This window comes from Theropithecus gelada, chromosome 12 (genome assembly GCF_003255815.1).
Source record: "Theropithecus gelada isolate Dixy chromosome 12, Tgel_1.0, whole genome shotgun sequence".
Classification (NCBI taxonomy): domain Eukaryota; kingdom Metazoa; phylum Chordata; class Mammalia; order Primates; family Cercopithecidae; genus Theropithecus; species Theropithecus gelada.
In genome coordinates this window covers 37,455,233-37,476,616 of record NC_037680.1, presented here as the reverse complement: position 1 = coordinate 37,476,616, position 21,384 = coordinate 37,455,233, and the positions used below count along the sequence as shown (strand labels likewise).

Genomic DNA, 21,384 nt, shown 5'->3' with positions numbered 1-21,384 from the left:
AGAAAGATAATTTTCCCTTCCTTTGGTAAAGCTTCCCAGCCCTAACAAAGCTTTGATTTTAATAAAATATATCCCATTACCCCTCAATTAGAACAAAGTATTTGCTGGCTTATTATGTGTAAGGCACCATATGGGGAACAGCAAGGGATTCAAATATAGTACTATCTTAAAGTTATGTTTCTTTCACAAAGTATTTTCACCAATTCTTCATTTCCTATTACATATTAATATTCCTGTTTGACTGATAAGGCTCAGAAGGCTTAAATGACTTATCTATAGCTATAAAGCTGTGTTATGAACTAGATTAAATCTTTAAAATTCTTAGTTCAAGGATTGTTCATTAAAGCCAGCTGCAAAGTGCTCTCCCAGGGTGTTATGGTTAATATGCTTATTTGATAAAATATTTTGTGCCAACTATGAGCAGAAGTGTGCTGGATACCACTGATGCCGTGAGAACAAAACAGACATGAAATCTCCTCCCATGAAGGTACCATTAACTGTAACTTGAAGCATACAGTAGGTGAATATCTTAAGATATCCAAAAGGCTATAGAGTTTGGAGAGGAAAGTTCATCTATTTATGAAGTTTAGGAAAGGCTTTGAGAGGTAGGTGGTATTTGAATAGGGTTTTGAAATATAGGTGGGAATGATCTTACCCATTCCTTTTATTTAATTATCAAATGGCAGTCATCCTTTTTCAAACAGGTTTCCCACTGCGATAAGGATGTTTTTAATATTAAATAACATCAATTCTTTACTAAAACAGGCCAGGATTATATGCATTTCTTATGCATTGCTCAGGCTGATTGTCCTGATCAGGACAACCATACAAACCTGAGACAATTCTTAAGCATAACAATGATGGTTACTATAAACATGACAGATCAGGCTAAAGCTTTTCCCATGATGCCTGAAAGCAAGCAGGGGTGAAAATGAAAGAAAAGGTAAGTTCTACAGCCTTGATTTTCTTTGTTATTAAGACAAAGAGTTTGGATAATAGAGTTTCCTTTAACTTTATAATTGTATAGCATTACCAAACTACACAGAGCACAAAAACTTTTGCTCATAAATGATATCATATATTTAAAAAGAGTAGGTGCTTTGTCTTAATTTATGTTACAAATTAAGCCTTGATTGCAAACCAGTTGCTAGGGCATTTCATTTCAGAATGGTGAGAAGCAAGGAGTAAAGTTATATAGAGTGTCCTGGAAGTAAAGAGATGATATGATACTATAAAAATATGTGATATGAAAAATATGTGATTACAAATAATACTGTGAAAATTACTGTGACTTTTGTTTATTCAATAACGTTTATATATTTCCTCCTAAACACTTTACTGAGTGAAAAAAAAATACAGGCTTTAAATTCAGACCCAAGATCTGCAATTTCCTAGCCATTTACTGAACTCTGAACATCAGTTTGCATATCATACATAGTTTGTAGGGTTACAATAAAAATTGAGACCATATATACAGTAAAAAGTAAAATTTAAGTGAGATCATATACAAAAGATGTTATTTGTTCCTCAATATCCATTCTCCCCTTCTCTTATAGTACTAATACTTCTGATTTTTAGCTCGTGTGGTCATGTGACTATGTGCTAGTCATTGGCAAATGGGTGTAACTTCCATAACAAGTTTTCCCTTTCACCTTTTTCTCTTTCCCAGTTGGATGGAATGTTATGGTGACAAGCCACCTAGAACACTGTGATGCAGGCAACACTTGTTTAACTACTGCTTTGTGGGTCTCTAAAGGAGGAACTAACTGAGCTGTATCCTGATTGGTACAATGTTCAAGACTGGTTCAGTGTTGAACACACAGTAGGCACTCCTTTTCTCCCTGGGAAACAGAAAAACAGTCATGGTCTTTGCCTTTTTCTCCAATTAAAGCTTATAATGGAGTGAGGCAGACACACATGAAAATAATTAGCCAAAAGGTCAATTACAAATGTTTAAAAAAAAAGGTCTGGGCACATCTTCATAGAGGTCTGGGTAGCACAGGTATAAGCATTTGTAGGACCTCACCCAATGGTTCACTAGAGATTTACGCATTTAATTCAAAGTTTTACCTAAAAAGAAGAAGAAAACTGTTAAGCAAAAGGTATAAACAAGATAAAGGCTCAATAGAAGGAAGAATTAAAATAAGAAGGATTGTGGAAGGCTTCACAGAGGATCTGACACTTAAAACAGCTCCCAAAAGATGAGAAGAGTTTCAACAAGTAGAGAATGAATGGGAAAAGTACATTCATTCTGAAAGAGCAGAGGCCCTGAGGAGTCGTTAGTATGGTGCATTTAGTGATGAGAGTGAGTATTCTGTTTATGCAAGTCTAGCATGTGTGCAGAGATGATACAGAGGTGAGGGTGCCAAAATGAGCTACAGTCAGGGTCAGCACATATGACTGTGCTGTACTACAAAAATCCTAGGGAAGACCATACGTAAAGACCATGATTGGAATGGCATCCCATAGAGCTGTAGAGTACACTGACCACATAAACCACATGCAGCAGACTCAGTTATGGCTAGACTATAGCAGACCTCAAATGTCACTCTAAGAAATTTAGTCCTTAACATGTTGACACAAGGAGTAATGAGAGGTTTTCAAGGAGATGATAGACATATTTTAGAAAGACAGAACAGATAACAACACAGACTACAAACTAGTGAGGGAGACAAAGTGACGCTACACCACAGGCAACTATTGCTGTATTCCAGGTAAAAGATGAGGGCTTGAATTAGAGCGGGGGAAATAAAGATGAGTGGATTCAACAGACATTTCAAGAGTAGAATTAACAGGATGTGATGGCCGACTGGATGTGCACAATAGACAAGAGGGCAGCAATTCAGGTACCTGTGACTGCAAATCAGTTGGCCTGAAATGGGACCTCGGAATCTACATTCTAACTAGCACAGTGCCTCAGGTGATTTTGTTGCAGATGGTTCACCAGCCATTATTTTTCAAAACACCCAGCAGAAAGTGGTGATAGCCAGACATAAAGAGACAGAAACAAAATTTTCAGGAGAGGGAAGATACTGAATCCAATTTTGGACAACAGTGCTAGAAAAGACATCATAATAACGAGGAAAAAAGCAACAACTATATAATTATCTATAGGAAAAAATGAAGACTAACTATGCCTTCCCTATTGTTTGTATTCTTGAAGACTTGTTTTTAATGTCCCCTGATACTAGTGAAAGGACACAAAGATAGATGTGTACCCGCCCCCCCGGCTACACCCTTTTGTTCTGCTCTCTAATCTTTGCACATACCAGAGATTTCGTAAGTTCTGGGAGTACCTGTTTTTCTGCACGTACCAGAGATTTTGTAAGTTCTGAGACAAGGTCACAAGATGTGTTTAAGTAAGATAAACTCTTGCTGCCATAAACCTGCTCTCCCGCCTCAAAGGTTGAACCGAAATATCAGAAATGGCGGGAACCAATCATAGTTAGCCAAATCGCCTTGTTCAAACACTAGCCAATCATATATCTGATTTGTATAATAACTCTATGCCCACTTTTCTTAGACTATATAACACTGCTCGGAGCTCAGTGGGGGAGCTCTCCTGCCCGTCTCGTCTCGCGAGCGAGGGAGAGTTCCAGGTTCCAACCCGTAATAAAGATCCTTGCTGCTTAGCTTTGACTCTGGACTCTGGTGGTCTTCTTCGGGGAATAAACGGTCTGGGCATAATACTAGTACATCCTTGGATGGCCAATTAGGCCAAAATCGTTTTATCAAAAAAAAAAAAAAAAAGAAAAAAACTACATTTTTGAAAAGAAAACAATAGAGAAAAGCAATACGCATTATTGCACCACCTTATAGCACAAGATGTACATGTTTTTCCTATCAAATATAAACCAAAAAAGAGGACAGGCCCACTTATTATTTATTTGAAGGAGGTCAGAAGGAAAACTAGAAAATGCATAAAATAGTGTATGACACTTTATGTCTGTTATTTTATGTAAAAATACTATTAATAAAAGATGTAGAAATGTTATCTAACGCTCTGCTTTGTTAACCTTTATGCGCTGTTAAATAACAGGAAAAACAACTCTGGCAGAGTATTTGAACGCAAGATTTTCCTTAAGTATCTTCTACTCTACCAGATTTATAAATAAATAATAAGGTAGTACTAATGATTTTTCAAAAGAGTGGTAGAGTTTGTATCTATCTTCTGGTCTTAAACAGAAAAGTTTGAAAAAAAATATTTTCAGTAATCTCAAAAAGGTCCCCCAAAACACAAGACAATAATGTAAGAGAAGTCACAGGCTGCACAAGATTCATAAATGGTAAAGTTGTTTTGAAAGAGAAGTAGTTAAAATCTTATGAGTTAATGGGTTGGCTGCCCCTCCATTATCCCTGAGTCATTATTGTATCAGAAAAAAACACTATGGAGGAAGAGAGCTTTTCTATGAAAAAAGAGTTGAAATTTCAAGAGATAGAGGACCTTTTCACAAAAGGGCCTAATTTCTCTTTAAATCACCATTTAAAATAGCTGAGCAGCCATTTAGCCTTGAGAACATTACCAATGATAAATAGGAACAGGCAAAAACCTACATAATTATAAAGCTTTACTCTGTGCTCTTAACCACTGGCACAGGACTCTACAGCTCTTCATATCCCTTGTTTTTAATTACCCTGAGGACACCTACAGGCTGTTGGATTTGCAAGTCACAACTTGTTTTATTAGAAGTAATTGTGAGAACTCGAATAAAAAATAAATAAGGTTTCAGAGATTTCCAGATCTCCATTTTCAGTTATTCCGAAGATGTTTAGGGTATGACTTTAATATATTAGCTTAAAACCAGATCTAATATTTTTAATCCAGTACCATGCAACAAGTTCTCTCCTTCAGACTGTTGAATATTCCTAAAGAGAGGCCTACAAAAATCCCTGGGCAGCCCAACAGACCAACATTTCAAACTTGCATCTGTGCCAAAATTACCCAACTTTCTACCCTTTTCAAGGCCACACCAGTTTACCTCAAATATGAATATTCAGACCTAGTAAATCTTAACACTTGCTGTGCCACCCTACTGTGGGGAAGCAATAGTTGATTAGAAACTCAGATTTGCTGTTTCACTTCCTTTTGTCTCTGGAAAAAAATAAAAGACACTATAAAATAAAGATTGCAAACCAAATTTTTAACTAGACCACATCTTGTGTAAAATGTACTAATTTCTCTGTTAAGGCAATTTAGATTAGATTCTCTAAATTAAAAAGCCTAGTCAACTGAAGATAAAAATCAGAGTTGAAGTACACAATACATGTCCAGTCTAGACAGGCTTGGTGATGGGAGAGAGTAAACAAGTCATTTAACCTTTCTATGGACCTCTGTTCCCCCATCTCTCCCAATTTAGAATCTTGGGGTAGAGTCAGGTTATAGAACATTGGTTCACAACCTGTTAGCACATTAGAATCATCCATGGTGGTTTTAAAAAATACATTACCAAACCCTGTCCAAGACTCCTGGATCTAATTTTGTACAGGGGGGAGACGTAAGATAAATTTAAAATTACTGCCATAGCGGTTCAAGTCACAGTTTGGAAAGCACTATAAAACACTACACAAATATGCACCAACGAAGGGAAACAGGCTTTCATAAAGTTGCCTTTTTTCCCATAGTGATCTGCTTTTTTAATTATTCTATAAGAAGTATATAGAATTTAGGAACAAAAATAGCAGTTGCTAAGGTAGAAGACTTTCTCAAATAAATAAATAAATAATGGTATTTTGATACTTTGGCAGATGGCCCAGAGCAACAGCACTTTATTGATCTTGGTTCCATAAAACTTCCACAACTCATCAACTTGTATGACAAATGTTTTCTCTATTAATGGCATTTGCACTGAAGTTCTTGTTGAGAAATTTGACTGACCATAGCCCATCTCCCACTAAGTAGCAATGACACTTTTAACTTGATGTTCCCCCTATCAATACTCTAATCATCCTAATTCTATTTAAATTCTCAAACTATCTATAGATAGTTGAGAGACAAGATAGATCTCAAAGACATGCCTTTAATTCAAAGAGGTACAAAGAGTCATGGATCAGAAGGACAATCTCAGTCTTCTGTTTGAATGGCAATCATCCCAACAATGAAGAAGGTGGTTCCCTATTTGATCACAGGAAGCACTGGGGTTGGGGTAGGAACAAATATCTATTTGCAGGTGCTTTACATAAAACTACCCCATTTTTAATCTTCCCTCTGCAGAAGCATATATTGTCTGCCCTTTACAGAGGAGGAAACTGAACTTCAAAACTGAGCTTCAAAAGGGTAAATAAGTTGCATAAGACACAGAATTAGAAAATAGAAGAACCAGATAAATCTAGGTCTCTGTTGCTACAGCACAATTTCTAGCTCTCTCCCCTCTAATTTAGTTTTTATTTTAATCAGAGGTATACATACCTATATCTTAATGAGTTGAGCAGTTCTACAAGAAAAACGGTAGTTCTCTGCTTTCCCCTCCCCATTTCCTGCTTCACCTTGGCAACAATTCTTTTGACTAATTCTTTTTTGTATTTATCTCTGTATCTCTAAATAACAGGTAATATGGCCACCACTGATTTTTCAGTTTTTGTCTCCCCATCATGGAAAATTAGGATTCACCTCTCTTTAAATATTCCCTACCTCCTATTCTCCCCATTTCCCCAATACAGTTATATCTAATTTTTCATTAGATTAGCATTCAGCTTTTACTTTCTTATTACTATGTAATGCTATTCACTGCTGAACAATATAATATACCATGGATGCTTTTCCTTTCCTGAAAATTTTTTTCCCTGAAAATTTTTGTTTGCTTTGTTTCCTATTATCACTAATACAACTCCTCAACACATTGAGACACTTCAGGTATTCTATCTCTTTAGAGGAATCACTCTGTAAGCTTTCTGGTTTGCTCCAATCTAGACTAGTTGCTCTCTATGCCTGATGGAAAGCCTTCATCTTGGGACCTTCTTAACCTTGAATTTGGAGATATCCTTTGTCCATCTCTTTCTCTAACTGAATCCCTCATTTTCGGTCTCCTAAATCTTTTCTTGTTTTATATCCCCATGTGGTGACACAAATCTTCTAGCAGCTTCCTAAGAAAGTGTTTGAGAAGTAAATTTTTTGAGGCTTTGCATAACTAAAATATCTTTACCCTCTGACTTAACTGATAGTTTGGCTAGATTAAGAGTTCTAGGTTGGAAGTAATTTTTCCTCAGAATTCTGAAAGCTTTGCTATGCTATCTTCTAGCTTCTGTTTATTTTTGTTGAGGATTAGATCCATTTTGATTCCTGATCTTGTATAATTCTCACTCTGTTGCTCAAGGCTGGAGTGCAATGGCGCGATCTCTGCTCACTGCAACCTCCACCTCTAGGATTCAAGCGATTCTTGTGCCTCAGCCTCCCTAGTAGCTGGGATTACAGGCGCGTGCCACCACACCCAGCTAATTTTTGTATTTTTAGTAGATGGGTTTTCACCATGTTAGCCAGGCTGGTCTTGAACTCCCAGCCTCAGGTTATCTGCCTGCCTTGGCCTCCCAAAGTGCTTGGGTTACAGGCATGAGCCACCGTGCCTAGCCTTAACCGATTTTTTTTCTCTTTGAAAAATATTAGGATTTTCTCTTTGTCCCTAGGATTCTGAAATTTCAGGATCATACCTGGCCATGGACTATATCATAGCAATAGGTGCTTGGTGGGCCCTTTCAACCTGGAAATTCCCCCTTCAGTTCTTGGAAATTTTCTTGAAAATTTTTTGGGGCAATTTCTTTCCTTTTGTATTCCTGTCTGGGACTTCTATCTGGGTATTGAATCTTCTGTACTGGTTCTCTAATTCTCCTTATTCCTCCACCCCTCTTAAAATGAACTTCCCTCCTTATTTCATAGTGAGAAATAAAAACTTTTAATGTGAGGAGTGCAACCCCCTTTTAATTATCAGGCCTAGAGAGGCACTGAAATGTGAGTGTGGGACAGCAGTCACACATCACTCTCCCCTGTGAACTAAATGACCCTCTTGAAGCTACCTACTATGTGATGACAAGTAGCCATAAAATGCCATACATTAGATACCAAAACTCATACCATATAGTTCAACAATGTATAATCACTAATCAATGTTATTTCTGTAAACCAGTGAGAATTCCTATCAAATAACTTAGCATCAGCCCATTCCTTGTCCTCTTTTGCCTTTAAGAACCTGGTTGCAACAAGGGCCGAATGGAGCACTCCCCAAGGCAACCTGGAAGTGTGTCCAAGGGAGCTGTCCTCAACCTTTACCCGAATAAACTCTCTATATTAATTTTGCCTCAGTTTCTTTAGTCTGACAATAGATACAATATCTTAAGTCTGTTGTCCTTGGCAGCCATTATTATGCTGTCAAATGACAGCTAACCAATCCTGGATAAAAAAAGTAGTAATCAAGGGTAAGAAAGTAGTAATCAAGGGTAAGTAATGGTGCTTCTGGAGCTGCACTGAGGCTGAAAGTGTATGATCCAAATGATGTTCCACCTCTAACTGCCTGTTCAACCAGAACATCTGAGCTTTGATCAGTTATGTATATATACATTAAGATTCCACGTTTGAAGAGAATCAAAGGCTTAAAGGTAGTATTTTCGCCATCTTGGCCCCAGGATGATTAGTAATTCTTTAGTAAGGTCTACTTTTTTTTGTAGGTGGTAGAGACAAGTGTGAGTAATTTGGGAAGCAGGCAAGGCCCCTCTGCTGGGTTTCCCCGACTGCTGAGCCTATTCTGTTTCTGGGTAAATGTTCTGCCAGAGTTCACACTTGTGGTGAGAGACCAACTCAAATCTAAAGCAGTTTCAGGATGGGGAAAGGAAATCACCTTGAGTAACTGCTACCCCTTCCACTTTGCCCTAGAAAAGAAAGACACCAGCCTTTCCCAACCCCTTGGGCTATGAATAAGAGTTCATATTCTGTTTCAGAAAAGTTACCACTGTAGCATATACAGAGGTGAATCAGTGAATGAAAGATACATTCTGTGTTTTTGTTTTGTTTGGCTTTTTGTTTTTTTGAGACAGAGCTTCACTCTGTCCCCCTAGGCTAGAGTATGATAGCCCACTGCAGCTTGGACTCCTCGCCTCAAGCAATCCTTCTACCTCAGCCTTCTGAGTACTTGAGACTATAGGCATCAAGCCACTGTGCCCCACTACATCCTGTCTTTTCTGTATCTTAGTTGTATGTTTGCCTCCTCACTCACAAAACACATCAGGAGTAAAAAGCAAAAAAATCAGTCAACAACACGGCATATACACATAAACAAGACATCTTCTCTTTTGGATGGTTAGGAAGATTAACTTTAAAGACACTCAAAAATATTAAGTGTGTTTTCCTTACCTGAAGAAAGGAAATGGAAGAGAACTGTCACTACTCACAGTTACTTACGATCATTTTCCACTTTTAAGGAGTTATATAACACGAGCAGCTAATTCCCCAACTAACTTCCTGCATTTCTATTCTCCTTCCACGTTGTAAACTTTGGTCATGAATATACTCATAGCATACTGTACTACACTGTTTCTGTGCTCCATCCAGGCAGCTGACATAATAGAAACCTTAAATGTCATAAATCCAGCAGTGTTAGAATTTGAATTTTGTATTTTTCCATAAGCTGGCAGGCTAAATGCAACAGGATAAACAAGACAATCTCACCGGTTAAACCCAAAGCTCCCCAGTACACGTTCTCCATTTTGCTGGATGTTAGAACTTGGTGAAATTTTCTATGTGATCTTGCAAGAGCAAAAAGATTTCACTGTCAAAGACCACACCCATGAGTCTCAGTTTTGCCTTACTTCCTTTTTTTCTCCAGTAATACTTCTTTCTCTGAGACTATTTATCAAATGTTATGGGTTTAAGTGCACAACTAAACAGTGTAACACCAAAAGGGAAAGTAGGCATGTGATGTTCTCCTCTGAGGTGAACATAGACATGGCACTGCTCAGTGGGCTATACTCAACTGAGTAATCTTAAAGGGGTGTCCTCTCCTCTGAGTAGGAGCAATGTTAGAATCTAAAGATGGGGGAGGAAGGATATACAATTTTAAAATAGTTAATATTAAAAATCTATTACATAAGTCATATAAAGAAGGACTGTGCATAATATTCACAGATGAGGGAACTAGAAGAGAAAGTCTGTAGTCAGTAAGGTGTAGAGGAGGAGTAGGACTGTATGGGAAGGAACACGTATTACAATCCTTTAGGATTTGCGAGATTTTAATGTTTATCAGAAAGGAAATATGGATTTTTAAAGGCTGAGAAACAACAATATAAGGGGAAAGGCATTTCTACTTTTGGAATTCCAAATACTTGAGGTTATGAAATCACATTCCAGTAAATGCCACATGATAAATGGTTATGAATAGTAAAACCACTTAAATCTCTCACAGTAACAGTTGATTTGCTGATTCCAAAAATCTTTCTTCAAGAAATAAAAAAAAAAAAAATCTTTTATTTTCAAAGAATCTAAGTCTCTAACTTCTGTCCCTTATAGCAAGTCACTCTCTAGCAAAATTATTATCTGATTGGGTTGTTTTGCTGTTCAGTAGAACAATTCTCCATACTTCATTCTACTGCAAATATTTCAAAGACTCCCATAACTTCAACTTGCTAAGTAACCATTAAAATGGAACTCATATTAATTTTCTTTGTCTACTCAATTTCCAGTAATTCCTTACTGCAATGACTTAAAATACTTTAATTTCAATGTTAGCAACCTATCTTCAGTAGACCCTTCTTTTTGCAAAGAAAAAGTATTGGTGTTAAATAAAAGCTATTATAGATCACTAGTAATCAAACTGTTTACTCTCATAACTTACTACTAATAATTACCATTTATAGAGAATATATCTCTGAAGGTAAAAAGTTACAGTCCAGGAAATTTTCCATGAGACAAACAATTGCCATCGTTTACTTCCCAAACTCTTTTCCTTAAGAAAAATAAGTCCCTTTAAAAATGTTTTTCTTGGTTGCACAGCAATGTGAATGCACTTAACATTATTGAACCATATACTTTAAAAAGGTTAAGATGGTAAATTTTAAGTTGTGTGAATTTTACCACAATTTAAAAAGCTTTTACAGATTAGGAATTGGACAATGTGACACATGTACTACATAGGTCCCAAAGGCTGTTTTCAGTTGCAGAGGGCTTGGTACCAGTTAACCCTCAACTTATTTGAACAGTGGCCAAATACTGCACTTAGTTCAAAAGACTTCGAAAATTAATTAACCACTCACTGAAAAGGTAGTTCATTTCATATTCTGTTATCCCTTCCTGAAGGTAAACATAATCTTGGTTCTGAACTATAAAGATATTTTTGTTACATATCTAAATAATAGCCTCCTCTTTCCCTGTATTTATGATTCAAAACCATGGCAGCAAGCATAGGAGATAGCAGGTGGGAAATGGCAGCAACAGCACAAATCCTACAGGAAATAGAAACTAAAACTAGGCTTTACATAACTGAACACAAACGAACTTCAATTAAACAGTAATATTTTATGCTTATAAGGTGTTAGAAAACAAAAAGGATAAATAGTAACAGTCAATCAGCTAATGCATAGCATCGAAATAGCAAAGCTTTATGTCAACAGGCTATTTTTATTTACCATTTGCTTTTGGACAACGGGTATGGTTTTAAAAAACATGCAGTCTTTCTTCATCATAGGGCAAGTCCCCAATTATTTTTGCTATAAGAGCCCATAAATGGAAATATAATACCCAAGCATTCACATAATGCCTCCATGCTACTGTAAATAACACTTGAGTGTCTGTAGGTATCCTCCACAGTTCACAGATGCAAACTGCTAAATTACATTACCTGTCTTAGGTCATATTCTCGAAGGTGATCAAAAAGCATTTGCAATAATCATTTATAAAAGTCTATCAAAGATTACTTACACTATTATCTATGTATTAACAGTAAACCATTAGTCAAGTAAAAAGGTGGGCTTTTGTTAGATGACAGCACTGCTCCATGTGCGGGCACATACCATGCACATACCTGAACCGTGCTAATGTTTTTCACTTCATGTTAAATAAGTATAAGCATGTTAAGCTTGTATATTTTTTCACCCACTCATTTTGAAACCCTCTGTAGGATTTGGCTACAGTAAAATGTCAGCTTGGTTATTACCTTTAAAGTAAGAAATTTCCCGGCAAAATTGGGAAACTAATGACAACAAAGTGAAACTGATACTTCACCAGTTGAGTTTCACTCTTGGTTTCTTTCAGGGCATAGACAAAACTTGCCCATGTAGAAGCAATACCCTTGCTTCTGTAACATAACTGGAGAAGGGAAGAGAAAGAACAGCAAGACATTTTACTTAACAGCCTCAGCCTACCTACAGCATTTTTCCTTGCCCATGAAAAAAAAGTTGTGTGTAGGGGGGAAATAACCATCATCAGTACAGCAGGTGCTCTTAGTTCTTGACATTACTGGTGTCCCAGACTCTTTCATTCAATTGTATTTACACAAAGGAGTTTTTGTTTGTTCTGAACCATTTTGCTGAGGATTGTTGCTGTCTTAAGAACAATATCAGACCCAGATGGTTTCATGAGTGAATTCTTTCAGATCTTCAAAGAACAGAGTTCTTAGGCTATTTAAACTACATCAGAGCAGAGGAAGAGGAACTCTGCCCAGTTCTTTTTAGGAATCAGCACAACCTTGGTATCAAAACCTAGCAAAAGTAACAGAAAAAGGTGACTATGAAATGAATCTCAATTATTGATTTTAAATAAAAATGTTACAAAAGGAACCAATATATACTTAAATATTATACCATGACCATGTGTAAGATTGGTTCACAAACCGGGAATATACTAAAATAATTCACTATCCTATTAGGTCAAAGATGAAAAGTACTTATAAAAGGTTATGATGGATGTCAAAAAGTCATTTGACAAAATCCAACTTCCATTCCTGATAAAAATGTTAAGAAGTAATGAAGAGACATTATCTTAACACAACAAGAAATATATATACACACCAAATGAACACCCAATATCTATTATTTAAAATTGTTCTCAAAGTGCTATCTAATACAATAGACACTCCCCAATCCCCAGTTGCAAAAATGACTTTGGATACAATCCAAACACTTCTCTGTAAAAATCATGAGCTAGAAATATTAAAGGAAACTTCCCTAATAGAATTTATTAGAAATTAATAGTAACTTCATATTTAATGATGACATAGTAAAAAATCCCCAAACTAAGAAGATAAAGGATGGTCAGAACCACTGTTATTATTTACCACTATTCTGGGGAAGCCAGCAATTCACTAAAGCAAAGAAAGAAAGATATAAGATAATTATAATTAGATGATTGTTTTCCTAGAAAATTCAAGTGAAACAATTTATTAAAACTAATAAATTTAGAAAGTTGGCCAGATACATAAACACTCATCTACATACCAGTCACAAAATATAAGAAAATGGTTAAATCCCCAACAGAGTATTTTAATGAAGGATGAACAGTTTATGTTAAATTTTATCTCAAAGATAATGCAATTACATTCAAGAAAATTTTGAAAAGGAAAAATGAAGAGGGACCTGTCCTATGAATTACTAGAAAATGTAGTATCAAAGCAGATTGGTATTTTTAAAGGAAGAGACAAAAAGATCAAAGCAACAGATGAGTCTAAAGAAAAGATGCATGCACACATAAGAATTTACTGTATTAAGGAGGTATTTCTAGTCAGTCGGGAGAGAAATGATTTCAACAAATGATTTCAGGAAAAATAGCTGCCCAGTCACAAAAACAAAGAAAAAAAAAATCCTTATCTTAGTATACAAAAATCATTTTCGGATGTTTTAATGAGTAAATCATAAAAAGAGAATTAACAGGCAATATAGGAGAAGATTTTAAGAATTTTTGACTGGGGACTACCTTCTCACTTGAGACAAAAAGCCTGCGCATTTTAAACCAAAGCATTGATAATTCTTGAAAATATTTGCCATATATTTCACAAAGAATTAATGAAATCTGTATTCTAATGATAAATAGATAATTTTGAAGAATATTGGGCAAGATATATGGACAGGACATAGTAAGTGATAGTTAATTATAATTTGGTACATCTACACAATGCAATACCACGCCAACATTACAATAAAATAGAGCTACATATGGCAAGACTTTCACCATATATATATATATTTAATCTGAAACAGATTATAGAACAGTATGCATAATCTCATTTTCATAAGAAAGCAAAATAGCATGATTATGCACATACAGGAAAGATGTGGAAGGCTTGGATTACAATTGGGGAGAGGACTGAGAAGGGTTTCACTTCCTGCTTTACACAAAGTTGTATTATTTGAGGATCCCTCTTCTCTCAAATGAGGACACAATAATTTTTAACATAATACACTGCTTGCTTCTCTGCTACCTCTCGTTTGTGTATTCCAACCGCGGTAAGGAGGCAGGTCATTTCCTTTTCCTTCAATTTCACGTGGCTTCTTCACTTCCTTTACTACCATCTCTCCCTTATTATAACTTGTCAAAAGCATGTCCTGTGAGGTGAGATAAACACCACTTTACATAGCAAGGCTGCTTTACTTTTGCTCGTTATAGCATAATAAAAGCACAGCTCTTCTCTGATTATCCTCCCCCTCTTTCTACTTCTTGACAAGCACAGCTTTTTTGCCTGTAACTCGTTGCTAGTCAGTTTATACTGGCGTGGGGACTCTACCTAATGCCTGGGTTCCCACTGTGGGCGGAGTTGGCTTCTCTTCTTCTTGCCTTGACCACCCACTCCCTCCGTGACCCTCTGGGAAGTTACCCAACTTCTCATTGACCAGGCTATGATGACACCCCACAGGAAGGCAAAGGGGAATTGTGCAACCACCTTGGGAAAACAACAGAAAGAACCAATTAAGTTTTCGAAAGAATACTACTTGATTCTAGGAGGCAGTCCCTCTCTCGAAGGGAAGTCAGGGATGTTCCTGGCGGGTCCACTGCTCACCTCGACACCGCAGGCCCTGCCACCCCCATTTCCCGGGCAAAGCAGCCGGGACGAGTCCCTCCCCTGAAGCCGCTGGGGCAGGGGCCGACGATGCTATGCTGACATCGCGGGCCCGGAAACCCCCCGCCAAGGAGTCCGCTCCGGGGGAAGAACTCGCGTGGTTTCTCCCGCAAAAAATCCCTCCCCAAACTGCAAATTGTTTTGTCTCTGCTGCTCCTCGGCTTCTCTCCCTGCGGCGCCCCTACTGTCAGCGCGTCCGTCTCGCTTACGCAGACAAATTCTCCGACGCGGTGCTTGATGGATTCGGACACACCATTTCACAAAGTTTCTTACTCACACAGTTCACGGTTTCGGCTACGCTTCCCTCTCCCGTCAGGTCGCCGGCGCCTGGCCGAGTGACTCCAACCGGAAGTTGCTTTTTGTTCCAGTTCAGAGGGCAGTGCCTGAGCGCGGAGCCATTAACTCCTCACCTTCCACCCGACAAGGCCAGGGCCCTTCCGCCCTGCCCTGCCCTGCCCAGCCCAGGGCTATTCTTCCCCGCCCCTCCCCGCCCCTCCCCGCCCCGCCCAGCGCCTCCCCGCCCCCCCCCGCCCACCCACCCCCCCCCCCCTAAGAAAAAAAAAAAAAAAAAAAGCGTCAGCCGCGGAAAGGAATCCTATGTCAAGTGTAAAGGTCACTTGCGGGTCTTTGCTGGATTTTTTTGCCAAACGATAAATAACCGGTAAATAAATAACCACTAAATAAATAACATCACCCTATATATGAGTTAGAGTACACAAGAATCACCTGAGAAACAAAATGTAGTTTCGCCAACCGACTCCTACAGTTTTCATTTCAGAGCAACTGGGGTGAAGCCCAGGAACCTGCATTTTCAACAGATCCTCGTAAATGTATGTAATTAAAGGTGGTTAAAGTCCACACTCTGAGAAACACTACATTTACACATACCTATTTGGTTTCTCCCCAACTAGTAGTATTTTTCGCTAAATTGTTAAAGAATGACTGCAAATGGAGGTGGAACTTCATTAGAAAAATCCCCATGAATTAAGACTTCCCCATTATTCCAATTCCTAGCCATGCATGAATATTCTCTAAGATTCAAATCTTAGATACCGCAAGCAAGATATCTTTTCCCTTTAGGGCAAGAGGATGAGGTTCTGGCTGCCCCAATTTCTCCCTGTAGTTCTGAATCATGGATGTTTACACATCTTTCCTTAGGCCAGTAAGTCCAAGGATTTAAAAACCTGCCAAGGTGCAGTGCATTCTGTCTAGCTATCTTGAATGTTGCTGTATACTTTTAAAAGTCAAAGTCTAAATATATTTGAAACAATCTTTTTAACAAACAGAAACTTCTTATATATAACGTTTTTACTAGTTGAATAGTTTTCTTGTAATAAGTAAGTGAGTTAAACATGACAATACGGTACTGCTTTAAAAATTATTTAAACCTTTTTTGAGAGCAGTTTTAGATTCACAGCAAAATGGGAAGGAATGTCCAGAGATTTTCCATATACTTTCTGACCCCACACAAGCATAGCCCTTCCCCATTATCAACATCCCTCACCCCAGTGTGATGGAAAAAGCTGTTATAAATATCTGTGTGCAGGTTTTTTTGTGCGGACATAAGTTTTCATCTCCTTTGGATAAATACCAAGTAGTATGATTGCTGGATCATAAGGTAAGAGAATGTTTAGTTTTGTAAGCAATTGCCAAACTGTCTTCCAAAGTGGCTACCATTTTGCATTCCCACCGGGAATGAATAAGAGTTCCCGTTGCTCCAAATCCTTGCCAGCATTTGGTGTTGTAAGTGTTCTGGATTTGGGCCATTCTAATAGATGTGTGTGGTATTTCATTGTTGTTTTAATTTGCATTTCCCTGATGACATATGATGTGGAGGATCTTTTCATATGGCTATTTATTTACCATCTGGTTATCTTCTTTGGGGAGGTAAAGGCCTTTGGCCCATTTTTTAATCAGGTTGTTTTCCAAATGTTGAGTTTTAAGTGTTTTTGTATTTTTTGATAACAGTCCTTTATCAGATATGTCTTTTGCAAAAATTTTCTCCTTGTTTGTGGCTTGTCTTTTTACTCTCTTGACAATATCTTTTGCAAAGCAGAAATTCTTAATTTTGATGAAGTCCAGTTTATTCAGCACTCCTTGAGTGAATTAAATAAGCTGGTTTGAAGATTTCTGATTGAAATAGTGGAATTTAGTAATATACTCAGAATCTAAAGCTGAATGCATAGGCATTTTGAAATATGGAGGTGCTAAAAACTTTGAATAAGGAAATAAGCTAGATATACACATTTCTTAAATATATGTTTTTCTCTTTCCACTTCCACGATGTTGTAGTCTTGAAGAGAAGTGGCTGCATAATTCCCCTATATGTGAAATATGCATAAATGCTGGTAGAATTACTTTCTAAACAATGCTAAAATGGTATCAAACATTTTCCTTTTCCTATAATGATGATTTTTTAAGAATTCACATACAATATGTTTTATGAAGGTTAGAAATTAAGTTGAGATATTTATTTGAGGAATAATCTTTTAAAATAATGACATAATTTTATTACAATTTTCCTTCACTCATATTATTATATACCTCAAGTTAGTGAGCAGTGATGTGGCATTGGAGGTTGGGTATGGTGGCATGAAAATGGGGAACTGGCCGGGTGTGGTGCTCACACATATAATCCTAACACTTTGGGAGGCCAAGGGCAGAGGATCACTTGAGCTCAGGAATTTCAGACCAGCCTGGGCAACATAGTGAGACCACATCTCTATTTAGTAATAATAATCATAATTAATTAATTATTAAAATAAAATGGAGGAATTGAAGGCCTTTGAAAGATATTTTAAAACCTGGATGGGCGCAGTGGCTCACGCCTGTCATCCCAGCACTTCGGGAGGCCAAGGCGGGCTGATCACTTGAGGTCAGGAGTTTGGGACCAGCCTGGCCAACATGGTGAAAAACCGTTTCTGCTAAAAATACAAAAATTAGCCAGGTGTGGTGGTGCACACCTGTAATCCCAGCTATACAGGAGGCTGAGGCAGGCAGATCACTTGAACCCAGAAGGCAGAGATTTCAGTGAGCCGAGATCATGCCACTGCACTGCAGCCTGGGCAACAGAGAGAGACTGTGTCTCAAAAATATTTTGAATCCTAGTTTTAAAACTGCTTAATAATTTATTGAGGATTCTGAATATAAATCTAAGGACAAAGAAACCTGCCAATATAAACACTTACTACGACTTGGAATGTCAGGTATGTTCTCAGTCAAATCTTTGATGTGAAATATCACTATTAATGGAATCTGGTTGACTTCTGATTTACGATGACATCTGGACTGGCTGTTTATATTGCAGACTCTCCAACTAAAATGCTTATGAAAAATCAGAAAAACTTGAGAACTCAAATGGCCTTGGAACACAGATTGACAATGAGGGCCACTGTGTATGGTTGAGCAGGCTGTGCTCACTTGCAAAGCCTTGCCTCCTTCAGCCTGTGTCTTCTCAGAGAGGTGCTTTTTCTAACTCACAGAAAAGTACCATAAGAGCAGCTATAACCCTATTGACAAGCACCCTAGTTCCAGAATTTGATAGGATATTGCACTTATTGCAAGAAGTGTGAAGCTGAAATGGACATGTACTTTTTTGTTGGAAGGCAAGCAAAGGTGTTGGTATGGAAGGATAGTAAGGAAGCTACCAGCCTCACCACCCCTACTAGTAACTCAACTGTTATGCTTGGTGGCTAAGAAGTATTTTACACCTCTTTGCCCTAATCTCTCCTATTAGCTTCTCTCTCTGTGACCCATTTGGAGCTATGGAGAATACCAGCAATAACCCAAAGGGAGTGGATAGGTGTGATGCTCTATATCCAAGCTTGGGAAACTAATAATGAAAGGGGTTGGGCAGACAGAACTGGGTGTTTGATTCTCTGGGGGTTTAGTTTTTCATATGTGGTTCTTATGAAGAAAAAGACAAATCATTGTTTCCGATTAACTAGGAATTCTTATCTTTATAGTAAAGTAAGTACCTATTAAAGGTAAAGAATCTTACCTCAGCCAAAGACCTGCAGTGACAAAGTTGATAAATGTCAGCTTCAAGCCAAAAGGTTAGCTGTTGACTGTGCATGTCTATATGTCTTCCAGCTCAACATCTATGCTGAAGAACTAATAGCATCAGACAGAAAATGAGAAGAGCCAAGAACCAAAATCCACACATTCAGGTAGTAAGGTTGACACAAGGCTTAGAACAAGTAACTACAAGAGAAAGCACCCCTTGAAAAGATTATGCTGTCTGAAAGAGAGTCTTCAAAATGCAAAGAAAGTGAATACTTTGGAAAATGATTTACTAGAAGCAGAAGTATATGGAGAGAATCTGCTTTGTATTTTCTATGCAAAAAGAGATGAAATATATGATAAGCTATTAGACTAAGATAAGGAGAGAACTAGAGACAAGGTGAAATAAAACCAAAGTTGGATAAGTTAAGGCTGCAAGGACACAGAACAACATGCAATGGCAATTCACATATAATTTGGACATAATCAAAGATGGAATCAGTATTGCAGAATAATAAATCAATGATTAGAGTAAAAGCTTGAAAAACTCTTTCAAAATATGAATGGAAAGTACAAATAGGTGACAACCATTAAAGGAAATGGTAGAAAGATTATGCCCCAGCTTCTTCCTGAAGAAGAGATTAGGGTAAATAGAACAGAGACGGCAACCACAGATATATCAGAAGCTATCTGAAGTAATAGTTTGAACCAATACAATACTTCCTAAAAATGACAAGGACTCAATGTGTTTTGAAATATATTAATGACCTATCTTGTTAAAAATTTCAATATTAAATGCTCTATCAATTCATTAATTTAATCAGTGAATATTTTGGTAATATTTGCTATGTGCTAAGAATTTGGGATAGAAAGAGCACTAAGACACAGTCCTACCTTACAAGAACTGGTGTCTATAGTGGGTGACATACATAGAAGAATCAGGCAATTATTATACAATGTGGTATTATGATTTTACATTAGGGGTAATATATAGTACTCTGAAAACACATTGGAAAGGCCATAGTCCAGTCTTGAGAGGGCAAGGGAAGGCTTCTGGTATCTAAGGTATGAAAAAAGTTCAACAAAAATCCAGGTGGCAAAAAAAAAATTAATTAATTGCAAAAAAAGAAAAACTTATTTTCAGCATTAAATTTCAAAAGCTGAATAGAATAATATCTACAGTTGCCTGCGGAAGATTTGACCTATAGCGTCTGCCTACTCAAGTTATCATTTATTCAAGAAAGGAAAACAAAGACACCTTTGTTTTCTCAGAATATCTGAGAAAAGGTATTCTCAGATACCTCAAGGTTCAAACATCATACCACCCATTTTCTGAAACAATTGAAGATATACTTCCCTTATTCAAGATGGAGTCAAAATTAAAAACTCAAGAAAGGTGAAATTTTGATATAAAATAAATATTAGAAAACATTTGAAATAATTTAAACATAGATCCATTAAAAACATGTTGCAATTACAAAGCAATGGAAAAATGAAATTTTTGACACATAAGATACAAATTATTACCTAATAAATAATTTAATAATGATATGGTCACAACTTTCTGATTACAGCAACAAATATGCAAGTGGGTGGGAGAGAGGTGGCAGGAAGTAAATGTGTTCTGCTATTTTACTCATTTTCTCATCTATATATAGAAATAAGAAAATTACAGGATCTCATTCTAAGTATAATAATTGAAGATGTATCATTTTAGTTTTTTTTACTGTGAAGATAAATAACTACAAGTAGAATTTAAAAGTGTACGCTTGTTTTTGGCTGCGCATGGTGGCTCACACCTGTAATCCCATCACTTTGGGAGGCCAAGGCAGGTGGATCACTTGAGGCCAGGAGTTCAAGACCAGCCTGGCCAACATGGAGAAAATTCATCTCTACTGAAAGTAAAAAAATTAGCCAAGTGTTGTGGTACATGTCTGTAATCCCGGCTACTCAGGAGGCTGAGGCACAAGAATCATTTGCACCTGGGAGGTGGAGGTTGCAGTGAACTGAGATGGCACCACTGCACTCTAGCCTGGGCAAAAGAGTGAGACTGTCTCAAAAAAAAAAGTATATGCTTAATTTTTATGTTAATAGAGGAAGAAAGAAATGAAAACATTGTCCACATAATAAAGATTTAAACATCTTAATTCCCAACATTCAATCAGTCACCCAATGAGGTACATCATGTGAGTACTCCTCTGCAGTATTTCTTGCATGCTTACACTCTATGTCCCTATTGCCACTATCTATCTCCATTCCTACCCCTTGTTCAAGCCACCATCAACTCATAGTTACTATGCTAGCCTCCTAATTGTTTGCCTTACTTTCTCCCTTGTCAGATTCTATGTTGTTATGTTTC

The 21,384-nt window shown here is 37.3% G+C and overlaps 1 protein-coding gene across 4 annotated transcripts in view; it reads right to left on the bottom strand.

The window, feature by feature from the left end:
* Positions 1 to 21,384, bottom strand: part of TANK (TRAF family member associated NFKB activator) — a 113,669-nt gene that overhangs the window by 61,573 nt on the left and 30,712 nt on the right. The window contains exon 1 of one of the 4 annotated variants that reach the window (XM_025404773.1): positions 15,301 to 15,497. The exons of 1 other annotated variant lie outside the window; for it this stretch is intronic. Coding sequence is in view for 1 of the 3 variants with exons in the window: in XM_025404772.1 (XP_025260557.1) it covers positions 14,964 to 14,992 (29 nt within the window). In the remaining 2 variants the exon portion in view is untranslated. Of the gene's footprint in view, positions 1 to 14,963; positions 15,055 to 15,300; positions 15,498 to 21,384 lie in introns of those variants that run through there. 2 more of the 4 variants (XM_025404775.1, XM_025404772.1) reach the window with 2 other exon arrangements.